Here is a 26,775-nt window from a genome sequence, read left to right on the forward strand (position 1 = left end):
GTTTCTTTCTCCTCCCCGCCTTCCTCTCTCTCAAATCAATAAAAACATTTTTTTTTTTAAAAAAGGAAATATTGCCATCTGCAAATGGATGAACTTGGAGGACATTATGCTGAGTGAAACAAGCCAGTCACAGAAGGATGAATACTGCATATACTCACCTCTGTGAGGCATCTAAAATAGTCAAACTCACAGAAACAGTAGAATGGTGGTTACCAGGAGCTGGCCGGAGATAGAAATGGGGAATTGCTATTCAATAGGTATGAAGTACCAACACAAGATGAGTGTCGAATCTGTTTACAGCACTGTATCTGTGTAACAATCCTGTATTGTTCACCTAAAAATTCCTTAAGAGGTTAGATGTCAAGTTCAGTGTTCATAAACAATAAAAGCTAGAAAATACACAATAAATATAAAAACAAAACAACCCGAAAGGGCACAGGAAGCTTTCAGAGGTAACGTTTATTACCCCAACTGGTGAACTGCATACAATAAAGATGTGCAGTGCTTATTTTTTTAATATGTTTTTACTGATTTTAGAGAGATGGGAAGGGAGAGACACATCGATGTGAGAGAGAAACATCAATCAGTTCCCTCCTGCACACACCCCAACTGGGGATCGAACCCAAAACCTGGGTTTTGTACAATTATGCTTCAATAAAGCTGTTAAAAAATATTTCTACCTTTTGTTTTCACTTTAATGTGGACATTAGAAAATACAAAGTCACACACATGGCTTGCATCATGTCTTTACTCTAGATGGACAATGAGTCACCACCACCTGTTAAAAGCAGCACACTAAGAACCTGGGGCTGGAAACTTTTCCCTATATATCCTATTTACCAGTGTGTCATTTAAAAAGAGAGGATACTTGTGGATTTTTTGAACAAATACAGTGAAAATCAACTTCAGTGGTTATTACACCAGAAAGACACAGAACCTTGATTTCTTGGTTGCCAGGTTTTGGTTGAGGGTTCTAACAACCTTGAGAAAAATTCAGGGTAACACAGCAACATCTTCACTGAAGTGACATTTTGTTTTAATCTGACAGCCTAACCCAAAAGGCCACATCAAATTAAATGACATCCAGTTTTACTTTGATGTTCATAGCTGCCAGTTCAGCTACAAAATACCGAAAAACATAAGGCACAGAAACAGTGTCAATAGTGTCACTACGATTACACACAGTACAGTTGTATTTTCTGTTGCGCATGGCCGACCACGAAGGGGGTGGCTTCTCCAACAGCGGAGAGAGCAAACTGCCACACTTCACACACACGTGGGCTACCGACCGGTCAGAACAGTTAAAGAGGCGGTCATGAAGGAGAAAAGAAGTGCCATGAGCTAAAAGTGCATCCCGTTCCATTTCCCCAAAACGGATCCCACCCTGCACATTTCTCCCCCCAATGGGCTGGTTAGTGACTCTGTCTCTGGCTCCTGTGGTTCTGACCTGGAATTTGTCTGAGACCATGTGGCGTAGCCGCTGGTAATAAACCACGCCTATGAAAATGTCTGCTTCCAGTTCTACCCCACTGATGCCACTGTACAGCCTCTCGGTGCCGTAGAAGTTGTAGCCCGCGGCCTTTAACATCTCACCAAAGTATTCCAAGGCCGAGTTCTCCTCTGAAAAGATGAAGGGTGTGGCATCGTGGCAGAGACCATGCAGAGCTGCAGACTTGCCTGCCATGCTCTCAATTAACATACCAATAGTCATTCGGGACGGAAACCCATGAGGGTTGAACAGAATGTCTGGGACCATCCCACTTTCGGTAAAGGGCATGTCCTCGGTCGGCCACAGTCTGCTCAGGATGCCCTTCTGCCCATGCCGGCTGGCAAACTTGTCTCCGATGGTTGGGTTCCGAGGGATTCTCATCGTGATGCAAACACACTTGAATTTCCCACTTCCAGTGTCATTACTACACACTTTGATGTTATCCACAATACAATTTTCTTTACTCCTAGGAAAAATTAAACCATACAAAAGGTCAAAGTATTTCTCTAAACTTATAGAGGTAAGTTTTATATATAATCAGTGCTTCATAAAGGATTCACAAAACTTCTTACCTCTCTTCTCCCTAAAAGTATCTCTGAGTAGGGCTGCTGGTTTTTGTAACTACAGAACTCTGTTCCTCTAAACAACTATTAAGAAACTATTATGAAGACCTGTTGAATCCACTCTTACAGATGTAAAACAAGCTAAACATTTATTTTTAACAAGAGGCACGATAATAAACATTTTAGGTAGGAAACATTCCTAACAACATGCATGAGTGTGACGATCAAATCTGAATAGTACACTTTTAAAATAAGCCAGGAAAACTGCCATCAATTATAAGAGACTGACAAGTAGAAAAGCAAAGGCAGAACGACAAACAGCAAACTTAGTCTCATTTTATAAATGCCAATTCAGTCAAGACTGAGTCAATAACTGAGCTACTACTTCTATTTTCTCTAAAAGTTCTCCTGTTAAAAGACTATTTTCAACGGCCTCCAGCAATTCACTGAGAAAGGCCTTTAAAATTAGCACCGGGCGCCACAACTTACTTGTAGAACATCACAGAGCTCTCCCCAGTATTGAGGTTGACGTAGCTGTAATACGGATCTCCATACTGCAGCTGTGCTCCAATAAATGGCAACCCATCATCGTCTAACTTGTGCACAGTCCGCGGGTCACCAGGTTTGACTCCAAACACCAGACTATCATCTCCTTGTTTAATTTTTTCAGAAAGATCTATGAACTCAGACTTGTAGACACTTCCATGAGCAAAGCCTCGTTCCCAAGAGGCCTTATTCACAATCTGTAACGTCAAAGAATCAAGGGAGTGAAGAAAAATGAAGATTTTCAAAATAAAACGGGTCAGAATTATACTTGGTTTAGGTTAGCTGGCATTCGGTTTAAAAACTATCCACATTTTCTCAGTCACCTACACTAACTACTAAAACCCAGACACTTAATTTATAATTAAATGGCCTAAAATTCAATCATGCACCAACACAAAAGGTAGAAATATTCAAGATTACTTTACATTCACTTAACATCTATTCAACTACATGCACAAATATGCACAAAATATGCATACCTGAAATACTTAGTGCAGAACCCTCAAGGCTGCCGCTTTTAACTCAGAGCAGAAACTGATCATTTAACAGAACACTCACACGCCAAATATGAGGCACTTGGGGACACAGTGACCTCACAGTAAAGAAAATGGTTAAATGTTAAAAGGATGAAACTACTCTTGGTAAAACTTACCATGGCATCTTCCATATCGTAGCCAGTGTACGAAATAACAGCAACGATGGCATTGGTCCCAATTGGATAGTTGTCCATGTCATAGTGGTCATACATGCACGGCCTCACTAAAGGGCTTTGTGGGGTCTGAAGGCGATATAGCTTATTATCGGATCGGTCTTGGTAAGTGAGAAGTGGGAAGCCCATAGTTTGCTTACCTACAAAGGGAGAAACACGTTAGCATTTCGTTTTCCCCCTTGATTATAAACGGTGAACTATCAAATTGGGAACAAAATAGTCACCATAGGGGAATGAACAAATCAGTCATGGTGGTTACGCTTACAGAGGGACAATAAACGACCTGCACGTACCACAACCAGACTGTGAAAACAGTGCCGAGAGGGAAAAGGGACAGAAGCGTTTCATGGTACTATTTACCTGTATCTACAACACGCCCCAGACAATTCCACACCTAGGTCAGGGGCACGTGTAACATAACCAAAGAGGGATGCAAGGGATACATATAAACTACAGGATGTTACTGGGGGAGAGAAGGGGTACAAGGGGACAGTAACTATTACCTAATCACTTTCTTACATACACAGAGCAAAATGTCACTCTTTGTTAATTCTGGGTACTGGCATTCAGAGGGTAGATAAGACTTTTTTATACCACTTTACAGTACAGAGAATCAATTCAACACAAATGATTTTTTTTTTAAGGTTTTTTTTAATTGATTTTTAGAGAAGAAGGGATAGGGAAGAACAAAACATGTCAGCTGCCTCCTGCACACCCTCTACTGGGGACTGAGCCCACAACCTGGGCATGTGACCTGACCGGGAATCAAACTGGCAACCTTTTGGTGCCCAAACAATGATGCTCAACGGGACTAAGCCACACCAGCCAGGACTCAACCCAAATGATTTAAAAAACTAAAATAAATATACATGCATAGTGGAATTCTTTAAAATACAGAAAAGGAGACTCCCAGCTTCCAGTAGTAGAGGGTTCCTTTTACATGACCACCCTTAACACATAAGACCCAGAAAAAAAAGTAAAAAATAAAAACCAACCACACACATATACACACCACCTGAAAGTACTGAAGAGTAACCAAAAGCAGTCAGAAACTAGAGAGGAATTTACATTTGGGCAAAAGAAAGTGCCCTGGGTGAATTTCCAGGTCTGGTGTTGTGTTTTTTGGTCTAATGGCCCAGTCAGTGTAGCGGCTAAAGCTTAGATAGAAACCCAGTCTGAAAGAATTTAAGAACTAAGAAACAGAGTTCAGAGCACTATAGCAACCGAAAACTAAAGGGGGAAATTTCAGAAAAGAGAGAACTACACAGGGAAAGCCTTAAATTCTGCATATGAACTGATCCCAGATCTTTGGTGGAGTCCTGAATGATGCATGCATGGGACATTTCCAAGCAGCCCTCAAGAGCAACTTCAGCTGCTGTGTTCAGCTAAGTTATCTACCAGTTAAATCTAAAAACCAATCCTCTTCAAAGGAACATAACAGAATCCATGTTCCTCAAAACATCATTCATTTACAATGTCCACGACATGATCCAGTATTACTAGATGTAAAAGACACAGGAAACCATTACCCATACTCAAGAAAAAAATGCGGTGAATGGAGACATCCTCAGACGACCCAGACATTGGAATTACTAGACAATGATTTTAAAAGACTAGTTGCATAACTGCTCAAAGATGTAAAATAAAATATGTTCACAACAAAGATAAGAATCTCAGAGAAAATTTAAACTATAAAAAATACACAAATGGAAATTCTAGGCTAGAAAATGAAGTATCTGAAATAGAATAAAAAGTCTGAACATGATAGATCAATAAAAATGATTCAATATAAACAGAAAGAAAAAGTTAGAAAAAAGAGAACAGAAACCCAATGACTCACAGGACATGAAAAGTTTAACATACATGATGCATAACTGAAATCTCAGGAGACAGAGAATGGACAGAAGCAATTATTTTTAGAAACAATGACAGAAAACTTTACAGATTTTATTTAAAACTTTTTTAGAAAACAGATTTAAGGTGGCCAGCAAATGCCAAGCAACACAAACACAAAAAGCATCGTATGTAGTCATATCATAGTGATTCTGCTACAAACCAAAAAATAAAGAGAAAATCTTAAGGACAGAGGAAAAATAAAACTTTCAGGGAAACAACCTATGACTGCTGACTTCTAATTAGAAATGAGAGACCAAGAGTAGACAGTTAGCCCTGGCCAGGCGGCTCAGCTGCTTGGAGCGTTGTCCCACATACCAAAAGGTTGCAGGTTCGATTCCCTGTGAAAGAACGTCTAGGTTGTGGGTTCAATCCCTGGTCGGGGCACATATGGGAGGCTGTCTATCGATGTTTCTCTCAAAATATCAATAAAAACATATCCTTGGGTGAGGATTAAAAAAAAAAAAAGAGTAGACAGCTAATAAAGTATTTCATGTGCCAGAAAAAATCCTGTCAAATTAGAACTGTATACCCAGTTCCTGCAAGGGAAAAGGAAATAGATATTTCAAAGAAATAAAAACTAGGAGACTTGCCCAGCCAGGCATGGCTCAGCAGCTGAGCATCGACCTAGGATCCAGGAGATCGCGGTTAATTCCGGGTCAGGGCACATGCCCGGGTTACAGGCTCGATCCCCAGTAGGGGGCGTGCAGGAGGCAGCTGATCAGTGATTCTCTGATCATTGATGTTTCTATCTCTCTCCTCCCCTCCCTTTCTCTCTCTTAAATCAGCAGATATATTTTTTAAAAAACAAGATCTCAGATAAACCCAAGTCGCTGAACATTTTACAAAATTACCCTTTTCTTCAAAAATGTCAATAACAAGAAAGACAGAAAGGCTACAGTTATGTTCTAACTTAAAGGAGACTAAAAAGATAAGACAACTAAATACAATGTGTGGTATCTTGGGATGAGGTGCTACACAGAAAAAAATTGCCATAAACCCTATTTTTGGTATAAATGGTCAAAGTCTGAACAAGGCCTATAAAATACTATGTTAAATTTCCTGATTTTAATAATTGTCCTTTTTTATACAAGTGAACATCCTCGTTAGGAAATATGCATTGAAATATTTAGGGGTAAAGGGGTATCAAGCCTGCAACTTACCTTGTAATGGAAGATAGTACAAATGGGGCAAAATATCAACAAAATGTAGGTAAAGGGCTTATGGATGTTCTTTGTACCAGTCTCACAACTTTTCTGTTAGAAATTATTTCAAAGTAAAAAAAGTAACAAGCACTTCTCTTCTGTGTGACTGCTACCGTCCCCATGCCACCTTACCCATCTGGCACTGGTACATGTTCCTTGGACTCTGGTTGTGATCGGAGAAAGGAATGAAGTTGGCAATCACACTCAGCAGGCTGTGAGGGAAGAGCTCCTGGTGGGTGGTCACTCCAGCAAAAACCTCATCCTCAAAGATAGCAACATTCATGAAGAGCTGGAGAGGAAGGATGAATGCTAACATGTTAACTCTTTCTCTGAGTTCAGTACTCAAAGACTTGAAAGGAAACCTTCCCCACCCAGCACAGTGAACACTGAGGGGACGGACCCACAATAAGTCAGAACTATTACTTGCCTTACATACTTCAATATAAATCTACCCTGGACCAATTGCAAAGGGGGATTGGAAAAAAGAAATTTTTAAGTAGTACAAAGAAATTTTTAAGTAGTTTTGCAACTGCAAAAATGCAGGCAAAGGCTGTGAGTGAGTCTAAGGGAATGGTTCAGCCTCAGCACCCAAGCAGAGCCGAGTGCAAAGGAGCTTGGGGAACTGGGCAGGACGGAAAGGGCGGGTAACGAGACGCCGACCCTCTCACGCTCAATGTGTGCGTGGAGTGAGGGGACACGTGAAAACTGCTTCCAGACACACACAGGAAGAAGCAAGCTCTGGCTTTCTTTCCAATGCTGCATTATTGTTAAACAATAACACTTAAAGCAACAGCTAAGTCTGTGGAAGTTGTACATGACCGTGTCACATAAACCTAGCAAACACACAGTCCACATACCTGCTCCATAGTCCCAATCAGCTCTTCTTTGCCTAATTCCAAGTTCTGCACAGGCCGCACCAGCCGACAAGGAGTGGTGAAAAGGAACAGCCCTGGGTACAGGCTTGGTTTTCCTGTCATGGGGACAAGGGCCACCTCCATCCAGGGAGGAATTCTTTTTTCTCTCAGCACCTGTTTTCAACAAAAAGAGAGTTCACACAAGAACAACCGATGTGTTTTATATCTATCCCCTGCCACCCGGGGAGTAGGCCAAATATGAAAAGCAATATCTTAGGAATTTGCATTAGTTATGCAGGTAAGAAACACAGTGCCCTGCAAGTCTCATTCCCTCAGAGAATGCCACTCACCCCACACCCAGAGCTGGAAAAAGCTCTACTTTCTTGGTGGCTCAGCCCCACTATCAGGCAAATTGGTAATGACTTAATGACTGAGACTGCGGGAAAAGGTAACCCAAGAATGTGCATGTAGATGTACTAAATGAAATTCTGTTCTCTGATGTCTACAATATAGAAACTGGTTTTATTTAATGAAAAGGCTCTTCCACCTGGGAATTAAATAGCAAAACAAAAAAATACTTCTATTAGTCAACTCCTGGGTGAAAGGAAAAATACAAACCAAAATTACAGAAATTGGAAAAAATATAACAAAACCTATATATCAGAACTTATGGGGACTGACAAACACATTACCAATAAAAATGAAAGAATGAACATAAATGAATGAAATTCTTAAATCAAAAGTTAAGAAACCTCAATAGAGGTAGAAAGCTTAAAAACTGATTTCCACATTAGAAATAAAGGTGTCAAAAAAGCACCCCCAAAGAAAGTACCAGAACCAGATGGTCTCACGAAAATTCTCGAAGACTTGCCACCAAGTGGCCCAATGGTCCTCAAACTGTTTCAGAGCACTGAAAACTAAGGGAAACTCCCTCATTCTTTTAATAGAGCAGAGACAAATGCCGATTTAAAAAATCTTAATAAATAAATTATTGATATTCAAGAAAATATCAGTGGGGTGGGGTAGGGTGGGAGATGGGTGGAGGGGGGCAAAGGGGGAAAAATGGAAGACATCTGTAATACTCTCAACAATAAAATTTAAAAAAAGTATCAGTATTTCTTAAAGAAAATAACACATTGACCAAGTGGGATTTATTCCAGGAATTTAAGACTCATTATTCATTGCTATTAGCGAATGATGATTATTAGGGAATGACCCAGCAATTCCACTTCCAAGTATACACTCAAAAGAATTGAAGGCAGGGACTCAAACAGAAATGGCACACCCATGCTCACAGCAGCACGATTCACAGCAGCCAATGGTGGAGGCAACCTACGTCCACTGAGGGCTGACAGACAAACAGAACGTGGTCTGTGTGGTTACCAGGAGCTGGGCAAGGGCAGAAGGGGAGTCACTGCTAAATGGGCAAAAGTTTCCGTTTTGGACCATGTACAAGTCTGGAGGATGGACAGGGCGATGGCTGCACAGCAATATGAGTGTACTTTAATACCACTGAAAAAGGTTAAAATGGTAAATTTTATGTCTCTTTACAAAAACAAAACAAAATCAACCCTTCAGGGACCAGAGGGTCAAATCTGATTCAAATCTGATACAATCTGAGCATCAAAATAAACAGTAACAGAATACTCACAAAATAAAACAAGCAGCTATAAATCTCTGCTGATGTAAATAAAAGAACAATAAATGGAGGAGAAAGGAAAGCTGTCCCTTACAGAATGGCAACTAACAAACACAGAACAAACGACAGGGCTAGAAAACCACTACTTGGCAACCATAACTGTAATAATTAACTCAGCAAAGAATCATCAATGAGATATAATAATTCTGCAGAGAATGTAACACATCAACTTGTGGGAGGAAATTTGATGAGGAAAAGAAAAGGGCTTCCAAATGTTATTTCTCCACAAGTTACTGACGAGTGAAAATTTCTAAGAGTACAGATTAACCTAAAAAACACGGCCCTGAAGTGATCAATGTTAACATCACCGGTCATGCAATCAGCCAACATCACATGCCTCCTGAAATGGCATGGTGAATCTCACCACAAGGAAGTGATACATGACCAAAAAATTTTATTGTTGACAGTTTATCAGATGTCCCCTATTTTACTCCCACATCCCCCCTCGACCCAGCCCCTGTCCCACCCCAGGCCATCACCACACTACTGCGTGTGTCCATGGACTGCATATATGCATATAAGTTCTTTGGTTAATCTCTTCCCATCCCTCCACACCCCTCCCACTATGAGATCTGTCAGTCTGTTCCATGCATCCATGCCTCTGGACCTATTTGGTTCGTCAGTTTATTTTGTTTATTAGATTTGACATATAAGTGAGCTTATGTGATATTTGTCTTTCTCTGACTGTTGGCCTGTAATCTTAAAAAAGTCAAGATGTGAAAGCCACTAGAGAGCTGTTCCAGATTAAAGGAGAGTAGAGAGACATAACTACACGTAACACGTGATTCTGGAGTGGGTCTCAGCCGGGAAGAGAGAAAAGCTGTAAAGGCCATTACTGAGACAACTGGTGTAATCTGAGTGTCAGCTGTGGATTCTAGCAACGTGATGCTCCCTGAGTTTGGTAGGTGTACTATGGTTATTTAAGACAAAAAGTTCTTGTTAGAAAAAATACACTGAAATCTTTATGGAAAAGGGCTTATGTCTACAAACTACCCTCAAGTGGTTTAGAAGAAAAAAATATGTACATATTTATAAAGAACATACAAATGACAACAATTGGTGGGTCTGGGTAATGGGCATATAGGAGTTCTCTGTGCTGTCCAAACACCTTTGAAGTGTAAAATTATATCTGAGTAAGACAACTTTATAAACTAACCCCCCTCCAAAAACTAAACAAAATAAAACAAAGTATGAACTACAGTTCATCCTACTGTCAAAGAACAAATTTTCTAATGGCCAAGACTCTTGTTAGCAGGAAATTCCAAGGAATGTCATTCTCCTTGACTTCTTAACAATATATTTTCAAGACCCAGAAAGCAACAGGGTATGTATGACTTATACATCTTGCATATCTTTAACATGACTTGAAATATAAAGTTCATATTTTGACATCCCGTACATGCCACTGGAATTTACAAAGAAGAAAAGTTAAAATTTGTTAAGTTAGCAGACTAGGGCCTCAGTGAAACTACCAATAAAAAGGTGTACGGGTCAAATATCTGTCACTGACCCCAACCTATGAGATCAGTACCAGGGGATATAAGATACTCTCAGAATCTACTTCTGACGCCCAGACCTATGAGCACTCTAGCCTGCCCCAGGACTACCTCAACAACTACAAAAGGACTGAAACCTAAGATCAAGGGATAGAACAATTTACAAAGACTCAGGTCACCTTAAAATGCCGGAGAGAAGCTGCAACGCTAGCAGCAAGGTCCTTATCCACCCAGCCAACCATGACACCGTCCAGCAGGACAGGGTAGCACTCAGCGTACGGGCGGTGAGGCGTTCCATCAACTGGAGTAACCCCTGGGGAAGGAACAGACAGGGTCACTGCATCAGGATGCCTTTTCCAACACTACAAATTCCCTCCAGATGGGTCCATAGCTGTAGCATCATTTTAGATATCTAGTTATCTTGTCTCTAAACCAAAATGTTTTTCTATTTCTTAAGTAAGTTCCCAATCATCTCAGCACAGACATACAACTAGTGACTTGGCCTGTGGGGAGAGCATCAGGGTTAGGAAAGCAGGGAGGCTTTCACTGTACACTTTTATATTTTCATTTCTGAGCCATGTAAATATAACTTATCTCAAAAATCTACTTACACTCAATCACCTTTATTCACAGATTCCATATCTGCAAATCTGCCTACTTGCTAAAATTATCTGTAACCCCAGTATCAATAATTAATGGCACTTTTGGGGTCATTCGGCACTTTTGGGGTCTGCGTCGCCTGCACACATGCTCCCAGCTGTGGTCAAACATGTCTTCCTGTCTCAGCTCAGAAGGCAAACAAGCATCCTCTCGGCAGCCTGCTCAGTGCCACGTATACTACATTCCTGTGCTTTCTGTTGGTTTCTGTTTAAATAGCCCTTGAGAGCAGAGCTGCCCGGTGTGGCTGAGCACAGGCTGTGTGCCTCACGAAGAAGTACATGTTAGAGTAGCTTACAGTGCTACTGGCCGAGACCTCGATGTTAGTGAATCACAATGTTAAACAAGGCTGTGTTAACAGGCTGACAAAAATGTTATGACCAGAGGCTCATAGGAGCTGAACCTTTATTTTCCCTGGGAGCTATGGCTCTTCTCTAAATTTGGCGTTAGTTGTAACTTTTTAGAACAAAAGTACCACAAACATCAAGAACCAACTGTAATTAAGTAAAAAAAAATACTCTTCCACAATCCATGAATACCTGCTGAAGAAAGCAAGTATTTTACCAAGTGTTACAGGTTACCAGCTTGGTGTTAGGCATTTTCCGTTCTGTCTCCTCCCCCAGAACCAGAGCCCTTCCCATCTCTCCTGCACACTCTCCACCTCTCTACCCTTTCCTGCACTCTGACATTTTAATCACTGGTGGCAAAAAAAACGATTCTTCTCCTTGTTGACAGAGAACCTGAACATGACACCGATTATGACCTCTGAATCTCGAGTAATTTTGAATTATGTTCCCTGAGGCTCCCTTCTGAAAGGATCTAACTGGCAGGAATACTTTCAAGCAGAAATTTCCTGACTCTTGACTCAATGCCTTTCTGGTTGATTTGGAAAGCCTACCACCTGAATCCTGGGAACTGGAAATTTTAGCGTATAAACTTGAATTCCAGTGGAGATCCCACTCACAGACCAGCAAGGACACAGAAAACTGTCTCCAGGTCACAACCAGAGAACTGCAGGACCAACATAGTGAAGAATGCCCAAAGAAAGGGCATCATTATGTGTGAAAGTAAACCCAAGCCCAGCAGCACACCTAAAGAACAGCATACAGCAAGAGCAGAGAGCAGCTGCCAGGCTCCCAGGAACAAGGGCTGTGGATCTGAAGACCTCCAGGTATAAGGGTGGACAACTTCCTTCTTAACTGTCTTCCTAAAACCCATGTCATTTCCTGCATAGAGATGCAGCAGCCGACCCAACAGGTGCAGGCAGAATGACGCAAAGGTTACTGCCAGTATTAAATGCTGTTTCAAATGCTTTCACATCTTCTTGTTTTTTTTAAAGAACAAAACTGCAACAACATGAATTTCTCCTCCATTCATTTTCTAAGAATGCATCTGACCTAAGCAGAAGTGAAGAAACCAGCCCATTCCTGCACAGAAGAGTAAAATCAATGCCTGCAGGGATTCTCTGTTCGGCCCCCAAGGCAGCGTAATTCAACAGCCTTGACCTGTGAAAACACACACACCCAACGAGACTGTTACCCTGTCACATACCCAGGTTGCAGAGCAAAGCTGGAATAGATGCCGTGTACACAAACTGTGTGACGACCTCACATATGGCAGTTAAGTGGTTCATCAGACCGCAAGGCTCCCCATCGGGGGTGTGCACGGGACAAAGGAAGCCCCAAGACTCTGGCAGCAGCCTGCGCACTGTGGTGGTCCTCATCTTGGCAAAGTCAGCCCCTCTGTGCACACAGCGGAAATGGGAGAGATAGCGGATGAAGTTCAGCTTATCAGCCACAACACAAAGTCCAGAATCTTGCAGGAAGCCAAGACCTTAATAAAACAAACGTCATTCAAAAACAGACTAAACTTAAAAAAAAGTCTATTTTTATTTGAGGCTTTGATGAAAAACCTCAGAGCACACTATAAATCACAGAGTGGGTTATTACAAAGTTCACTAGCTCAGATGAGCAGGAATACTTTACAAAAAGTAGTAAAAGTCTCCAGATTTCACAAACTGTATCAGGCCTGACTGGTTCCCTATCTCCTCCACAACCTCCACTGTAGGGAAACCGTCAACAAATAACAATATAGCAAGTAATTAAATGGGATTCATCAGACAGGCTGGAGAAGACAAAAACAGTTGTTAGTTCTAAAAGAATCTGTATCAGTTTCATCTGTTTAAAAATGCAGATTTCTGGGCCCTCCATTGCCACCTTTAAGTTTTCCAGGTCATTCTGCTGCAAGTGGTTTAGGGCTGGGCACATGTAAGAACCCTCTCAGACCACTTGTCCAGGTGACCTTTCCTCAGACATCTTTAGTTTACACAGATCTTTGAACTGTCTTCAGTTTTCTAGAAGGAGGCACAGAAAATATGTGATCATTAGAACTGGACTTAAACCACTCAGGCACCTTGTCTGTCGAAAGCCCTTCAGACTGATACACACTTGTCAAAACTTGTCAAAATGTGAAATCTGTCCTTAGTGAAAGGGAAAAGTTCCCGTTTAAATAGAACCTCTCATAGTGATATAAATCTACATTAAGCAAATAACTTGAAAAACACAACTAAAACGAAGACTAATTTTTTGAAGCCCATCTATTTAATTTCACCTGTTTTAGAACGCAGATTCCCAGTAGCAAGGAGATATTCAAATGGTTTTGTAAGCTCTGTTCCCAGACTTAAAATCTTCATCAAATTGTCACTGTTTATAGATATATTGGTCTTCTGAGCTTTCTTGTCTATACCTATTTTAACAGATACTAACCACGCTTCCATTTTTTCCTGAAATGAAAAAATTTAAATTACATGTTTACTTGAAAGGCTATACTAAAATTACCAACAGAAAACTTCTGTCTGATACTAATTTTTATCAGGGAAATTGTAGGCTGCTGAAATTTTTCAGTCTAATTTTATGGTGAGAACAGAGAGGAACAAAAGTTTTTACCTTTCAGAAAGAATTTAAATAAGAATTACTGACTCAATAAGGAATTAGGAAATTTTTACTTTAATCTTCTCCATCTTTCATCCCAGTATATTATCTCTTAAATTAAATCACTTTAGGGATACTCAAAATATGAAATACTACCAAATCAACTTACTTATGAAATGATCCATACTATGCCAACACGCTACACACACCCAACTCTCATTACTGACAGTAACTTAGCTCTGTACTGGGCTGCGAACACTGAATTAGCAGGTGCTAACCACTGCTCCTAGGTACATACAGGATTAGGTTCCTGCAAGTCTCAAGTCACAACATTCTTGTCAAATGACAAATACATAAGCTGGTTTTATGTGTGTTTCTGTTGAAAGACACCTTGTTTTACGTCGCTGATGCACTACCACTGAACTCACGGGCAGCAGGATTGTAACTTGTGACTGAACAAAGCTCATCTAACACTCGTATATTCTCATAAGGCACATCCCAGACTTCTTGTGCTTAGGAACCTCACATAGCACTCCAGCACTATGCTTGCAGGTCATTTTTAAATAACAAAATCACCAACAAAAACATAAAAACGTGAAAAATATGGTACTAAATAAACAGACTCTTGTTCACAGAATGAGAGCTGAAGCAAGAAGGCAGAGCATCACCTCCCAGACCTCAGCTGGGGGCGTGGGCATCAGTACACCCTAAATTTTACCCTTCCATGCACGTCTGCAAAGGACCACGAAAGCTGTGAGTACAGATACTGGGCTTACAAGTAAATCTCAGTGAGGAGGTTAATTTGTAACAGGGACTCTGCAAAGGGCTGTCTGTGCACTCTATGCATACAGGTCACTTACACTTTATCATTAATGTTATGACCAAGACTTGATGTTGTCTCTACTCGCCTTACATAAAAATACCAGACATTTCTGAACCTGGAACAAGCTGGGATGTTTGATTAAGTACCTTACTGCTAGGTAAACAAACAAAAAAACAGAAAAAAGAGATGATGTACATTGTCAAAACGAGAAATTGTAAACACGCAGAAAACAACATCATGGGGTGTTGTCACCCCAATCTACCGAGGTACAACGGGGTCCAGGTGAAAGCAACGTGCACCCACCTTCAGAAACATGAGGAAGAGCTGCCCGGGTGTGAGCACTTCCTGATTCACTAAACTATCAGGATTCTCTTCCATGCACTCTCCTTTGGCCAAAGCAAACAGCTTCCGGGTCATGAGGCAAAGTACATAAAACTTCTCAGTATTAGATTTCAAGTGGATACAGATGCACTGGCTGTCAAAATAGAAAGAAAAAGCTTTAAACGATTCAGCTGCTACTACTACTTGCCATCCTACTAACCAAGGGCCCCAATTCATATTTACTTAAAGTCCTTACTCATACTCAGAAAACCCCTTTTCATCTTACAGGCAGTATAAGCGAAAGAACAGGATACAGTCACAAACAAGGTCTACAGCAGTGTTGGCCAACATGGCAGTGACAAGCCACAAGGGCTATTTAAACGTCAACTAATTAAAGTGGAATAATATTAAGAATTCAGTTTCTCAGTTGCGCTGGCCATTCAAGCGCTCAACACGGTCCATGGCTGTGACCTGGACCTCGCTGATCTACGGCACAGCAGGTCACAAAAGACAGAGCCCTTGTCTTGGGAAAATAAAGGGACACGATGCCTGCAACTTTCAAATGGTCAGAAAGAAAAACAGTTATTTATGTGCAGACAAGTAGAGCAAATGTAGTGAAAGGGTTAACAGTAAGTCACGATAAGTGTCTAATGTACTATTTTTGCAGCAATTCTGGAAGTTTGAAGTTATTTCAAAATAAAAGTTAGAAAGTACATTAGAATGAAAAGATACTACCACAAAACCAGAGACAGTGAAGATGGCCACAGAAGCAAAACTAGCCCCTGCTTTGCCAGACCAGAATTCTACCCACAGGTCCATTCTGACTCCCAGATGACTCACCAGCCCCAACCACATCAACACGAAAAACCAGCGACACTCTCCCCCCCGCCCCAGGAAACACATACTTAGGCAAAAGCACACATACTTAAACAGAAACTCGGCAGCTTGTTCATTTGAATACCAGTCAGGAAGATTGAGCTTTACTCTGAAGCGTTCACCTAGATAGTTAAGGACCTGTTTTTGTGTGGAACAGCCCTCATCCATCACAACCCTTAACATCTGAGTGACAGAGTTCCTAAAGAAAGAGTTGTCCTCTTTTCCTCTGATGAGCTCCTGGAAAATCTGGTAATCGGAAAAGCTGACAAGCGCCTAGAACAGAAAAGATTTTCTTTTTAATCGATAATAAGTAAACCATCCAATTCATTCAATTTGTTCAATAACAAGTCTCTCCTTTTTATTAATACCCAAGAAAAACTAGCACTCCTCTTATTAAACTGAAGTGAGCTCTCCAAAGTAAGGGCATTGCTTGCAAAACAAATACCAAGATGGCCCCAATGACCCTGACATCCTGGAATTCACAAGCTTGCACAGTCGCCTCCCACACCAAATCAGAGCCCATGTGACCAAGAGCATATGGCGAAAACATCGACACACAACTCTCAAGGCTAGGTCACAAAGGGCATTGCAGTTCCCCCTTGTTCACTTGGCTAACTCTCTGGGGAAGACAGATGCCCCAAGCGGCCTACAGAAAGGCCCAGTAGAGAGGAACTGAGACCCCCTGCCAAAAGCCCACACTGACTTTTCAGCCTGGAAGGAACCGCTTGGAAGTGGATCCTCCAGCTCTAGTAGAGCCTTCTACACAACAGCAGCCCCTCCCGACACTGCACTGCAACCTCTGGAGACCTCGGCTAGAACCACACAAATTCCCAACCACAGAAACTGTGAGAAACGTTCATTGATGTGTTTTAAGTCACTGAATTCCAATGTAATGTGCTATGGAGCAGTAGGTAACTAGTACAGCATGAACTCTGATAAGGAGAATCTGTTCATTCTGCACAGGACCCGCCATCCAATGACTCTCTTCGTAACAAAATTAATATATTCAGTAAGTCACACCTTAAGTGCAAATCCCAAAGGAAGAAAAAACAGTTCTTTCTGGTAAATGAAGTTCAACATAACTGTGCCATTTTCCAAGTAGTGAAGGTTCATATTGACAGCAGAGTGCTCTTCCCTCACACAGTGCATTGACACTCCTGTTGAAACAGAACAAAGCCAGAAACTCAGTAACACTCTAATTGCTTCAATCATTTCATTCTGAATTATTTTTACTGTCTTAGAAATAATTAAGAGCCAAATCACCAAGTTTAGCCAAGACTGGCAACCAAAAATGTCTCTAGACCTTGCCAAATTTCCCCTGGGGTGAAGAATCTTCCCCAAACAGAGGCTAGATAGCTGTCAACCAGAGACCCTGAGCGGAGTGTCATGGTACCTAAACCAGAAGACTTTTGGGGCCCACACCTGCCTCTGGCCAAGTCAGGCAAGCCTCCAGCCTCAGACACAGTAACGTAACTGCACGTGTTCTTTCAGTTTGAAAGGTATCAGAAAGTAGGTCTGCTACTATGAAATCTTAATATAGAAATGTTTAACAGAAAAACAAAATTTTATATATGTATGGGAGAAAAATACCAGAGACTCTATTTAGATGCATCTCCTTTTAAAAAATGGCTGAAAACTTTTCTAAAAGAACATTCTAAAAATCACTACAACTTACCATACTGAGTATAGCCAGGCCCTCTAGCTTTCCATTTTGGCCTTATCATTGCAATAGGAAAATTTCTCCGAGGCATAATCAACATTCGGATGACCTTTTCAATGCCATTGACTATGAAATAGCCTCCCATTTCCTGTCAAAAAGATGAATTATAATTTGTTAAACTCATAATTAACTGTAAATATGAAACTGACTAACTGCAAACATCAACCTCACTCCTAACAGACCCAGTTCAAAGTGCAGAAAAGGAGGAACACCTGGGTGAAAGGGGCCATGGGTCCCTGGGAAACTGTCAGTGTGTAAATTAAGTCTTCTCAAGTACATGAAAAAGGTCTAGGGACCTGGACGTATGGAAGGAAGTTAGGGTACTTTCTCTACCAAACAGGTTTGATCTAATTTTCCTTCCCGTCCCCCAAAATGACTTCACTCTTCAAATGGCATTAAACAAAGAAGTCTAAAAATGAAAACAGCTACCATATTGCCTCCAGATAAGTATGATTTCCCAAATAGGTTAAAAAAAGTGATGGCCATATGAAAGCTCTGGAAACCAGAAATCCAAATTAATAGGAAAATGTTTTTAATGGCTCCAGTCAACATCACATTTCTGTAATAAAGAGCTACTATGAAGCAGGCATATCATGGTAGGTGCTCCATGTTATCCTAACATTTATTCCTCATAACAATGAGTAAGATAGCTATTGTATCAATTTTTAACAGAGGAAACAGGCTCAGGGAGATTAAACTTCCCAAAGCCATACATCTGATAACTGCAGCAGCTGAATGTCAAACCCAGATCTGACACCAAACCCTCTTCCCACCAGGTAACAGTCTCTATTATAGGCAGTCTGTAATCTTGATTACTTCAACTCAATGCTGCAAAGGCATCTAACACAGCTAAAAAGAAACACCAAAGGGAAAGCATATGAGGCATTTGATATGCTCACAGAATCTTACTGTTCGGTAAAGCAGACATCTTAGACAGTAGTTTTATGGTTTAAGATGGCTTTAAAAAGAGAAATATCTCCAAATATATACCATTCAGAAAATTAGGGGGGAAAAACCTACCAATTCTTTCCCCATAATAATAATATCCTCTAATTGCATAGCCAGTTTTTCAAACATTGCCTCATTTCAAACTCATTACAAGCCATTCATAGCAGGCAGACAAGATATCAATGCCCCATTTTATCTACCCAAAGTTGGAGGCAGAGAAAGAAAAACTGACTCCCACTAGCAAGCTTCACATCTTCTCACTCCTATCTCAGGCCGTTTCTACTGTCACCTGCCCATTCAGTGCTCTCGACCCCTAAAGTTACCTCCGGTTCCTCATGGTGTTCAATGAGGGCCTTTGGAGGAAGGTTGTATAAGTTGCAAAGCTTGGACTTCACCATGATGGGAACATAGCCAAGAAACTGCTTAATGGTTCCTTTGGAGATCCCATTCACTGCCCAGCTGATGTCGGCCTAAAGGAAAAAAATGACTTATGAAAAAAGAAAGTAGCTGGATCTACAAGAACAAATGAGTATTTTAAAAGAAGAAAAACACCATATATTAGATGCTTCTATGCTTCAGATTTAAAAGATGAGATCTCTTGGGTGACGGTACTAAGAAAACAGAATTCTGGTTACATTTTATTGGGCACCAATATCCTCAGCCATGTACAGTATGCAAGTCACGCACTGTCACTTGCACTCACCGTCAACTTCCCTCGGTAGGTGCTCCTCCGGCCCCGGCATTCTGCAGGATAAACGTTGAGCTCTCTGCAGATGCTCCCTTTGGGAACTGTGGGGGAACTGATGACGGCATCCACAATAGTAAGAGAGATTTGCTCATCTTTGAAAGCAAATTCAAAGGGAGGTATAGCCTGGAATACAATTCACACTATTAATTGCTTGCATTTCCAAGGTACTTCTTCACTAAGACTCTCCCAAATCCCATGAATTTTCTACAAACATTGCTGCCTATAATGCTAATGTGACACATCTAAAAACACAGTTAAAGCTACATCCAGTCTACTCACACCCTCACTATGCACTAAACACTATAAGGGATTAACTCAGATATTTCTGTCTATCATGTGTCAGATTCTACAGTAGGCTCCAGGGATACATACCTTTGTGTACAGAACAAAGCTGTCCTCTGAATCCAGAGCCTGCCTTGTCTCTTCTTGTATTCTCTACACGCACAGTAAGACTGATAGACATGGAAGCATCTCCATATTCAGGACTGGACACTCTAACGGCATTCTTTAGGCTGATATTTGTACATTTCATTCCACCTTGTCTCACACATACAAAGGGAAAGGTGGTACCACCGCGTTTTTCCCCTCTTCCACAGCATTTGCTTTTCTGTACCACCCCCAGGGAAAAGCTCTGCTGTTCCACTGAGCTCTCACATGTTAACTATGAACAATAAATATATTATGGTTGGAAGCTCTGTCCACGCGGGCCACTTCCTCACTCTTACAGCACCCACTGTCCTACAAAACACTACGGTTTCCAATCCCGTATAAATCCAGGAATCACAAACCCATCTTCCCCTGGTCAACCTGAGCTCAAGCCCCGCGCTGAGCCTGCCATGATCAAGAAGCACAACTATTTGGGGTCATACTGTGACCTCCCAGCCATCTCATCGGTCTGGGACCCTGTCCCCGGCCAGTGTCCCACTCACCCCGCCTCCTGGGTCTCCCCCTCCCCCGTCTCCCCCTGCCCCTCTCCTTCGCCCAGCCGAGCAGCGCCAGACAGCTGGGGCCCGGAGGTGCCGCACTCACCTGCACCGCGCGGCTGAGCCCCTCGCGCACCGCGTAGTTGAAGGACTCCACGTGCGCCCGCGTCAGCTCCTGCAGCGCCGGCTTCTGCTGCTCCCGCGGGACCCCGTAAGACGGATCCGTCAAGTGCCTGAGGCTGGGCCCGCTAGGCAAGTCCCGCCACCGGCCGCCGGGATCCATGCCGCCCCTGCACGCCTGGAGCCCACGAGCCTCTGCAGCGCCGGAAAGAGGCACGGCGCCCACGGCCTGCTGGGAAATGCGGCTCCCCCTACTTCCGCCGGATCTCGGCCCGTTCATTTTATGGGGTCGACTTGGAAACGAAACCCTGGAGTGAAGCGGCCGGTGTGAAACTACCGAGCCAGAATCCCCCCGGCCCAGCTCAGCATTGTCCTCTGGCTCCCGCCGGCTCCAGGGCCCGAAGAGAGCAAAAGCTTCAGAGGCTCCTCCTCAACCCCGTCCCCGCTTTCCAGTCGAGCTGTTGCTCACCCTGGGTAGACCTCAGCCGCGTCCTGTCTTCGAGGAAATAAATAGCTGACTGCTGTCTCTGCCCAGTTTGGGTTCTGAGGGTCCTGGGGGTCGGGGGCTGGCAGTGCCCATGGGGCCTCCCAGTCTTAAGACCCTTTAGTCTGAGTCCTAGGAATCATTCTCTCTGAAGAGGGGCTTATCAGGGGAGGTGTCTCAGCCTCGTGTGTGTGTGTGTGTGTGTGTGTGTGTGTGTGTGTGTGTGTGTGTGTGTGTGTGTGTGTGTGTGTGTGTGTAGCGCTGCAATTGTTTCTGGGGTAAAATTGCACCCTTTGGTAAATTTTGACCTGTATATATACTCCTGACACCATTGTCACTATTAAGATGAGGAATGAAAACACCACTCCCAAGTTTTCCTCCCGTCCCTTTGGAACTCCTCCCTCTTGCCGATTTCATCTATTTCCTAAGAGGTATTTGGTCTGTAGTTTGCTTTTCTTGTGATGTCTTTGTCTGTGGCATTAAGAGTATGCACAGAGAATGCTTTGGGAAGTGTTCCCTCCTATTTTTTGTAAGAGTTAGTGAAGGATTGGGGTTCATTCCTTTTTAAACACCGGTAAAGCTCTCCTGGGCTTTTCCATTTGGGAAGATTTTTGATTCAAAAACGGCCTCTCTAGTTGTTAGGTCTGTTCTGATTTTCTGTATCTTGTTGAGTCAGTGTCACCAGTTTTGCGTCTGTCTAGAAATGTGCCCATTTCATATAAATTAATTTGTTGGCATGTAATTGTTCGTAGGATTCCTCTAATCCTCTTTATTTGTGTTGTAGTAATGTCCCCTCTTCCTAATTTTAGTAATTTGAAGTCTCTATTTTTTTCTTGGTCAGTCTAGGTAAAGTTCTGTTTATTTTTCGGATCTTTTCAAAGCACCCATATTGGTCACGTTGATTTCCTCTATTGTTTTTCTATTTTGTTTCATTCATTTCCACTCTAATCCTTATTTTTTTCTCTACTTTTTGGGGATTTATTTACTCCTAGTTTATTAAGTTAAAAAAAAACACACCTAATGGTTATTGATTTGAGTACTTTTTTAAAAATTTATTTTTTTGCTTATAGATTTTATTTTTAAAAAGTTTATGTCTATTGTTGAAAGCATTACAGATATCCCCCCTTTTTTCCCCATTGATCCCCTCCAACCCACATCACCCCCCCCCCCAAGACCTTCACCACACTATTGTCTGTGTCCGTTGGTTATGCATATAAGTTCTTTGATTAATCTCTCCCCACCCCTGCCTTCCCACTAAGATTCATCAGTCTGTTCCATGCATCTATGTCTCTGGATCTGAATCAGGAAGAATCAGAAAACCTGAATAGGCCAATAACAACTGATGAAATCCAAGCAGTAATAAAAAAATTTCCAGCAAACAAAAGCCTAGTCTGGATGGCTTCACAGGGGAGCTTTCTAATTCTTTAAGTTGTAGGGTTAGTTTACTGTAAATTTTTCTTGCCTTTTGAGGTAGGCCTGCAGTGCTATGAACTTCCCTCTTAGGACTGCTTTCGCTGTGTCTCAGGTTTTGGGTTGTTGTGTGTTCATTTTCATTTGTTTCCAGGAAGTTTTTTCTTTCTTGATCTTATTAGTAACTCATCGTTGTTTAATAACATGTTATTTAGCCTCCATGTGTTTGAATGTTTTTGAGTGTTTATACTGTAGTTGATTTCTAATTTCATGCCCTTGTGATCTGAGATGCTTGATATGATTTCAATCTTCTTGAACTTGTAGAGACTGGTTTTGTGTCCTAACATGTGGTCTATCTTTGAACGTGACCCATGTACACTTGAGAGGAATGTGTACTCTGCAGCTTTGGGTAGAAATGTTCTGTAAATATTAATTAAATCCATCTGATCTAGTGTCCCATTTAGTCACTGTTTCTGTGTTGACTTTTTGTCTGGAAGATCTATCCAGTGAAGTCAGTAGGGTGTTAAAGTCTCCAACTGTGATTGTATTGCTGTTGATCTCTCCCTTAAAATCCTTAAGGTTATTATTGATAGGTCCTTACTTATTGCCATTTTCATTTTTTATGCCTATGTTTCTCTCTATATTTCTTCTTATTACTATAGCAGTCCCTTTAACATTTCTTGCAATGCTGGTTTGGTGGTGATAAACTCCTTTAGCCTTTTTTTTGTCTGGGAAGCCCTTTATTTCACCCTCTAATTTGAATGATAGCCTTGCTGGATAGAGTAATCTTGGTTTCAGATCCTTGTTCTGCATTACCTTGAATACTTCATGCCATTCCCTTCTGGCCTGTACAGTTTCTGATGAGAAGTCAGATAACAGCCTTATGGGAGCTTCTTTGTAGGTAACAAATTCCTTTTTCTTGCTGCCTTTAATATTCTGTCTTGAATTTTTGGCATTTTAATTATGATGTGTCCTGGCGTGGGCCTCTTTGGATTCTTCTTGCTTGGGAATCTCTGTGCCTCCTGAATTTGTGTGACTTTTTCCTTCACCAAGTTAGGGAAGTTTTCTGCCATTATTGCATCAAACAGGTTCCCTAACCCTTGCTTACTTTTGACCTCTTCTGGCATTCCTATAATGTGAATATTCTTACATTTCATGTTGTCCCACAGCTTCCTTAGACTGTCCTACTGTTTTTTAATTGTTTCTACTTTTTGGGTCTCTGATTGATTTTTTTCTACCCTTTCTTCTAATTCACTGATCTGGTTCTCAGCTTCCTCTAATCTGCTGTTTATTCCTTCCAATGCATTCTTTATTTCTGCTATGTCATTCTTAATTTCCTTCAAAGTTTCCATATCTTTTTTCATGCTGTCGGGCATCCTTACAAACAGTATTCTGAACTCTGTATCTGATAGATTGCTTATCTCCATTTCATTTAGCTCTTTTTCTGGAGACTTCTCTTATTCTTTCATTTGGGCCTTGTTTTTCTGTCTCCCCATTCTGGCTGCCTATTTGGGTTTGTTTCTATGTATTAGGTAGGCCTGCTAGATCTCTCAGTCTTTTTGGACAGTCTCTGGTGCAGGCCAATGTCAGACACTGTTTGTGATTGGCCTTAAGTACCTGTTTGGAGCTCTCAGCAACCCATGGCTTGAGGTCCCCTCTGTTGAGGCTGGGTGCATTTGGACAGGACCAAGATCCACACCAAAGTCTGCTTTCCCAAGGCCCAGGTCCAGAAGCAGATCAGGCAAAGACTCAAAGCACTCTAAAGTCTGCCTCTGCCTGCAGGCTGATTAATCTGATTCTCTTAATGAGCCTCAGGTTATAGAAACTCCACCGGATTGGGTGAGAGGTTTTCCAGCAGGGTGGGGCAATTGCTTCTCCCTCAGGCAAAAGCTGCTTGGAAGGTAAATGTCTGCCTCTGCATAATGGGGGAATGACTCAGTACAGGAATCCAGAGGGGTGCCCTCTGAGCTCTGTCTCCAGAGCCCGAAACCCTAGATTTTCCTCACACAGCTCCAGCCAACTCTGCCCTCTCTCTGCTGGACCCCAAGGTGAGTGGCTGCACACAAAACTTTGTGTGTTGGCTCCTTAAGAGGGTGCCTGCATTTCCAGCCATTTCTCCCTGGCAGACAGAAACCCTATTGCTTTTCATAGCCAGGTGTTATATGTGCACCTTTCTCAGTTCTGGTGCTCTTGGCTGGGAAGCCCAGCCTGACGTTTAGGCTCCAGAGTCCTCAGTGTGAACCCCCTACAGCTGAGATATCCCTCCAGACCTTCAGCTGCTGCCTGTGGGAGCCCAGCCAGCCCTCTTGCGCCTCTGCACTTCCTACCAGTCTCTTTGGGGGTTCCACTTTTCATCCTTGGTTATGAGGGTGCTCTCCAGCTTGTCTTCAGTTGCAGTTGATTATTCAGGATGGTTTTTCTATATTTTAGTTGTAATTCCAGTTTGGTCCCAGGAGTGTCAGTGTAGCTTCCACTCAGTCCACAGCCATCTTTCCAATGCGTTTGAGATCATTTTTAATGTAGCCCTTTAAAGATGTAAATTTCCCTTTAGGCACAGTTTTAGCTGCATTCCATAAATTTTGATGTTTTCATTTTCATTCATCTCAAAGTACTTTCTAATTTCCCTTGTGATTTCTTTGATCCATTGATACTTTAGCATTGTATTTTAAAATTTCCACATATTTGTGATTTTCCCAAATTTCTGTTAATGATTTCTGATTTTTCTGATTGTGGTCAGAGAACAGATGTAGTATGATTTCAATCATTTTTAATTTACTGAGGCTTGTGGTCTAGCATGTGTTTTATTCCAGAGACTGTTACATGTGTACTTGAGAAAAATGTATATTTTGCTGTTAGGTGGAGAGTTTTACAGATATTTGTCATATCTAGTTGTTTATAGTATTTTGTATTTCCTTGTTGATATTCTGACTAGTTATTCTATCCATTATTGAAAATGGGGGATTGAAAGTTCCAACTAATATTGTTGAATTGTCTATTTCTCTCTTCAATTCTGCCAGTGTTTGCTTCATTTATCTTGGGGCTCTGTTGCTAGGTGCATATGTTATCATTGTTATATCTTCCTCATGGATTGATCCCTTTATAATTAAAAAATGTCCTTTGCCTGTAGTAGCAACCTTGTTTCTTAAAGCCTATTTTGTCTGATATTAGTATGGCCACTCAAGCTCTCTTTGAGTTACTGTTTGCAGAGTTTATCTTTTTCTATCCTTTTACTTTCACCTATCTGTGTCTTTAGTAGACTGCAAAGTTAGGTCATGGTAGGTTTGGTTTCCTTTTTTTTTTTTTTAATATGTCTTTATTCATTTCAGAGAGAGGAAGGGAGGGGGAGAGAGATAGAAACATCAATGATGAGAGAGTCATTGACCTACTGGGGATGGAGCCCAAAACCCAGGCATGTGCCCTGACTGGGAATCCAACAGTGATCTCCTGGATCGTAGGTCGATGCTCAACCACTGAGCCACACAGGCCGGGCTTTGGTTTCTTTTAAATCCATTTTGCCATCTGTGCCTGTGCCTTTTGTTTGAAGTATTTAATCCATTTACATTTAATGAAACTTCAGATAAGGTAGGATTTATGTCTGCCATTTTGCTATTTGTTTTTGGTTTGCCTTATATCTCCCCTCATTCCTTCATTACTGCCTTTGCTTTTGTTAAGTAGTTATTTTCTAGTGTAACATTTTAGTTCCTGTGTCTTTTTTTTTTTTTACTCAAAATAATAATAATTTTCTTAGTGATTAATGTGTATTGACGTGGATCTCTTTGAGTCCATCCTACTTAAGAGTTCGTTGAATTTCTTGTGTGCGTTTTAATGTTTTTCATCAAAGTGGGAGTTTTCGGCCACTATTTCTTTCACTGTTTTTTTCCCTTTTCTTTTCTAGGACCCATGCTATGTATATGTTGGTGTGCATACATTCTCTGGACGGATCTCTAGAGCACTGTTCATTTTTTTCTTCCTTTTGCTTGTTTTTGTTTTTGTTCTGCAGCCTGCATAATCTCAATTGACTTCAGATTCACTGATTCCTTCTTTTGCCAGCTCCAGCCTGCTTTTGAACACGTCTAATGAATTTTTCTATTTGTATCATTGTACTTTTCAATGCCAAAATTTCTAATTGGTTATTTTTAAAACACAATTTCTATCTCTTTAATGATATTCTCTCTTTGATAACACATCATTCTTAGTCTCATTTAGTTCTTTAAACACATTTTAAATAGCTAAGTTAAAATCTTTGTGTATTAAGTTCAATACCTGGACTTCCTCAGAGACCATTTCTGTTGGCTGCCTTTTCCCTCTATGGGCCATACTTTCTTTTTTCTTTGCATATCCCATAATCTGTGTTGAAAATT

The 26,775-nt window shown here is 41.4% G+C and overlaps 1 protein-coding gene across 1 annotated transcript; it reads right to left on the bottom strand.

The window, feature by feature from the left end:
• Positions 1 to 444: 444 nt before the first annotated feature.
• Positions 445 to 20,698, bottom strand: POLR1B (RNA polymerase I subunit B). The gene is made up of 15 exons (XM_087823684.1): positions 20,507 to 20,698; positions 19,433 to 19,600; positions 19,053 to 19,199; positions 17,737 to 17,869; positions 17,082 to 17,218; positions 16,111 to 16,334; positions 15,168 to 15,339; positions 13,722 to 13,893; positions 12,663 to 12,944; positions 10,634 to 10,767; positions 7,263 to 7,433; positions 6,533 to 6,694; positions 3,251 to 3,442; positions 2,542 to 2,795; positions 445 to 1,955 (listed from the first exon to the last, which is right to left on the bottom strand). The coding sequence occupies exons 1-15, from the start codon at positions 20,681 to 20,683 to the stop codon at positions 1,073 to 1,075; spliced, it is 3,408 nt and encodes a 1,135-aa protein (XP_087679810.1). The 5' UTR covers positions 20,684 to 20,698; the 3' UTR covers positions 445 to 1,072.
• Between the last annotated feature and the right edge of the window lie 6,077 nt (positions 20,699 to 26,775).

Source organism: Miniopterus natalensis, chromosome 13, assembly GCF_054644295.1.
Source record: "Miniopterus natalensis isolate mMinNat1 chromosome 13, mMinNat1.hap1, whole genome shotgun sequence".
NCBI lineage: Eukaryota > Metazoa > Chordata > Mammalia > Chiroptera > Miniopteridae > Miniopterus > Miniopterus natalensis.

Excerpts from the sequence above, each read along its gene's own strand:
- POLR1B (XM_087823684.1), bottom strand. The coding sequence starts at position 20,683 with ATGGATCCCGGCGGCCGGTGGCGGGACTTGCCTAGCGGGCCCAGCCTC. Across the intron at positions 10,768-12,662 it reads AGCTTTGCTCTGCAACCTGG|GGGTTACTCCAGTTGATGGA; the intron begins GTATGTGACAGG and ends TTCCTTCCCCAG. Across the intron at positions 7,434-10,633 it reads CTTCTCTCCGGCATTTTAAG|GTGCTGAGAGAAAAAAGAAT; the intron begins GTGACCTGAGTC and ends TGTTGAAAACAG.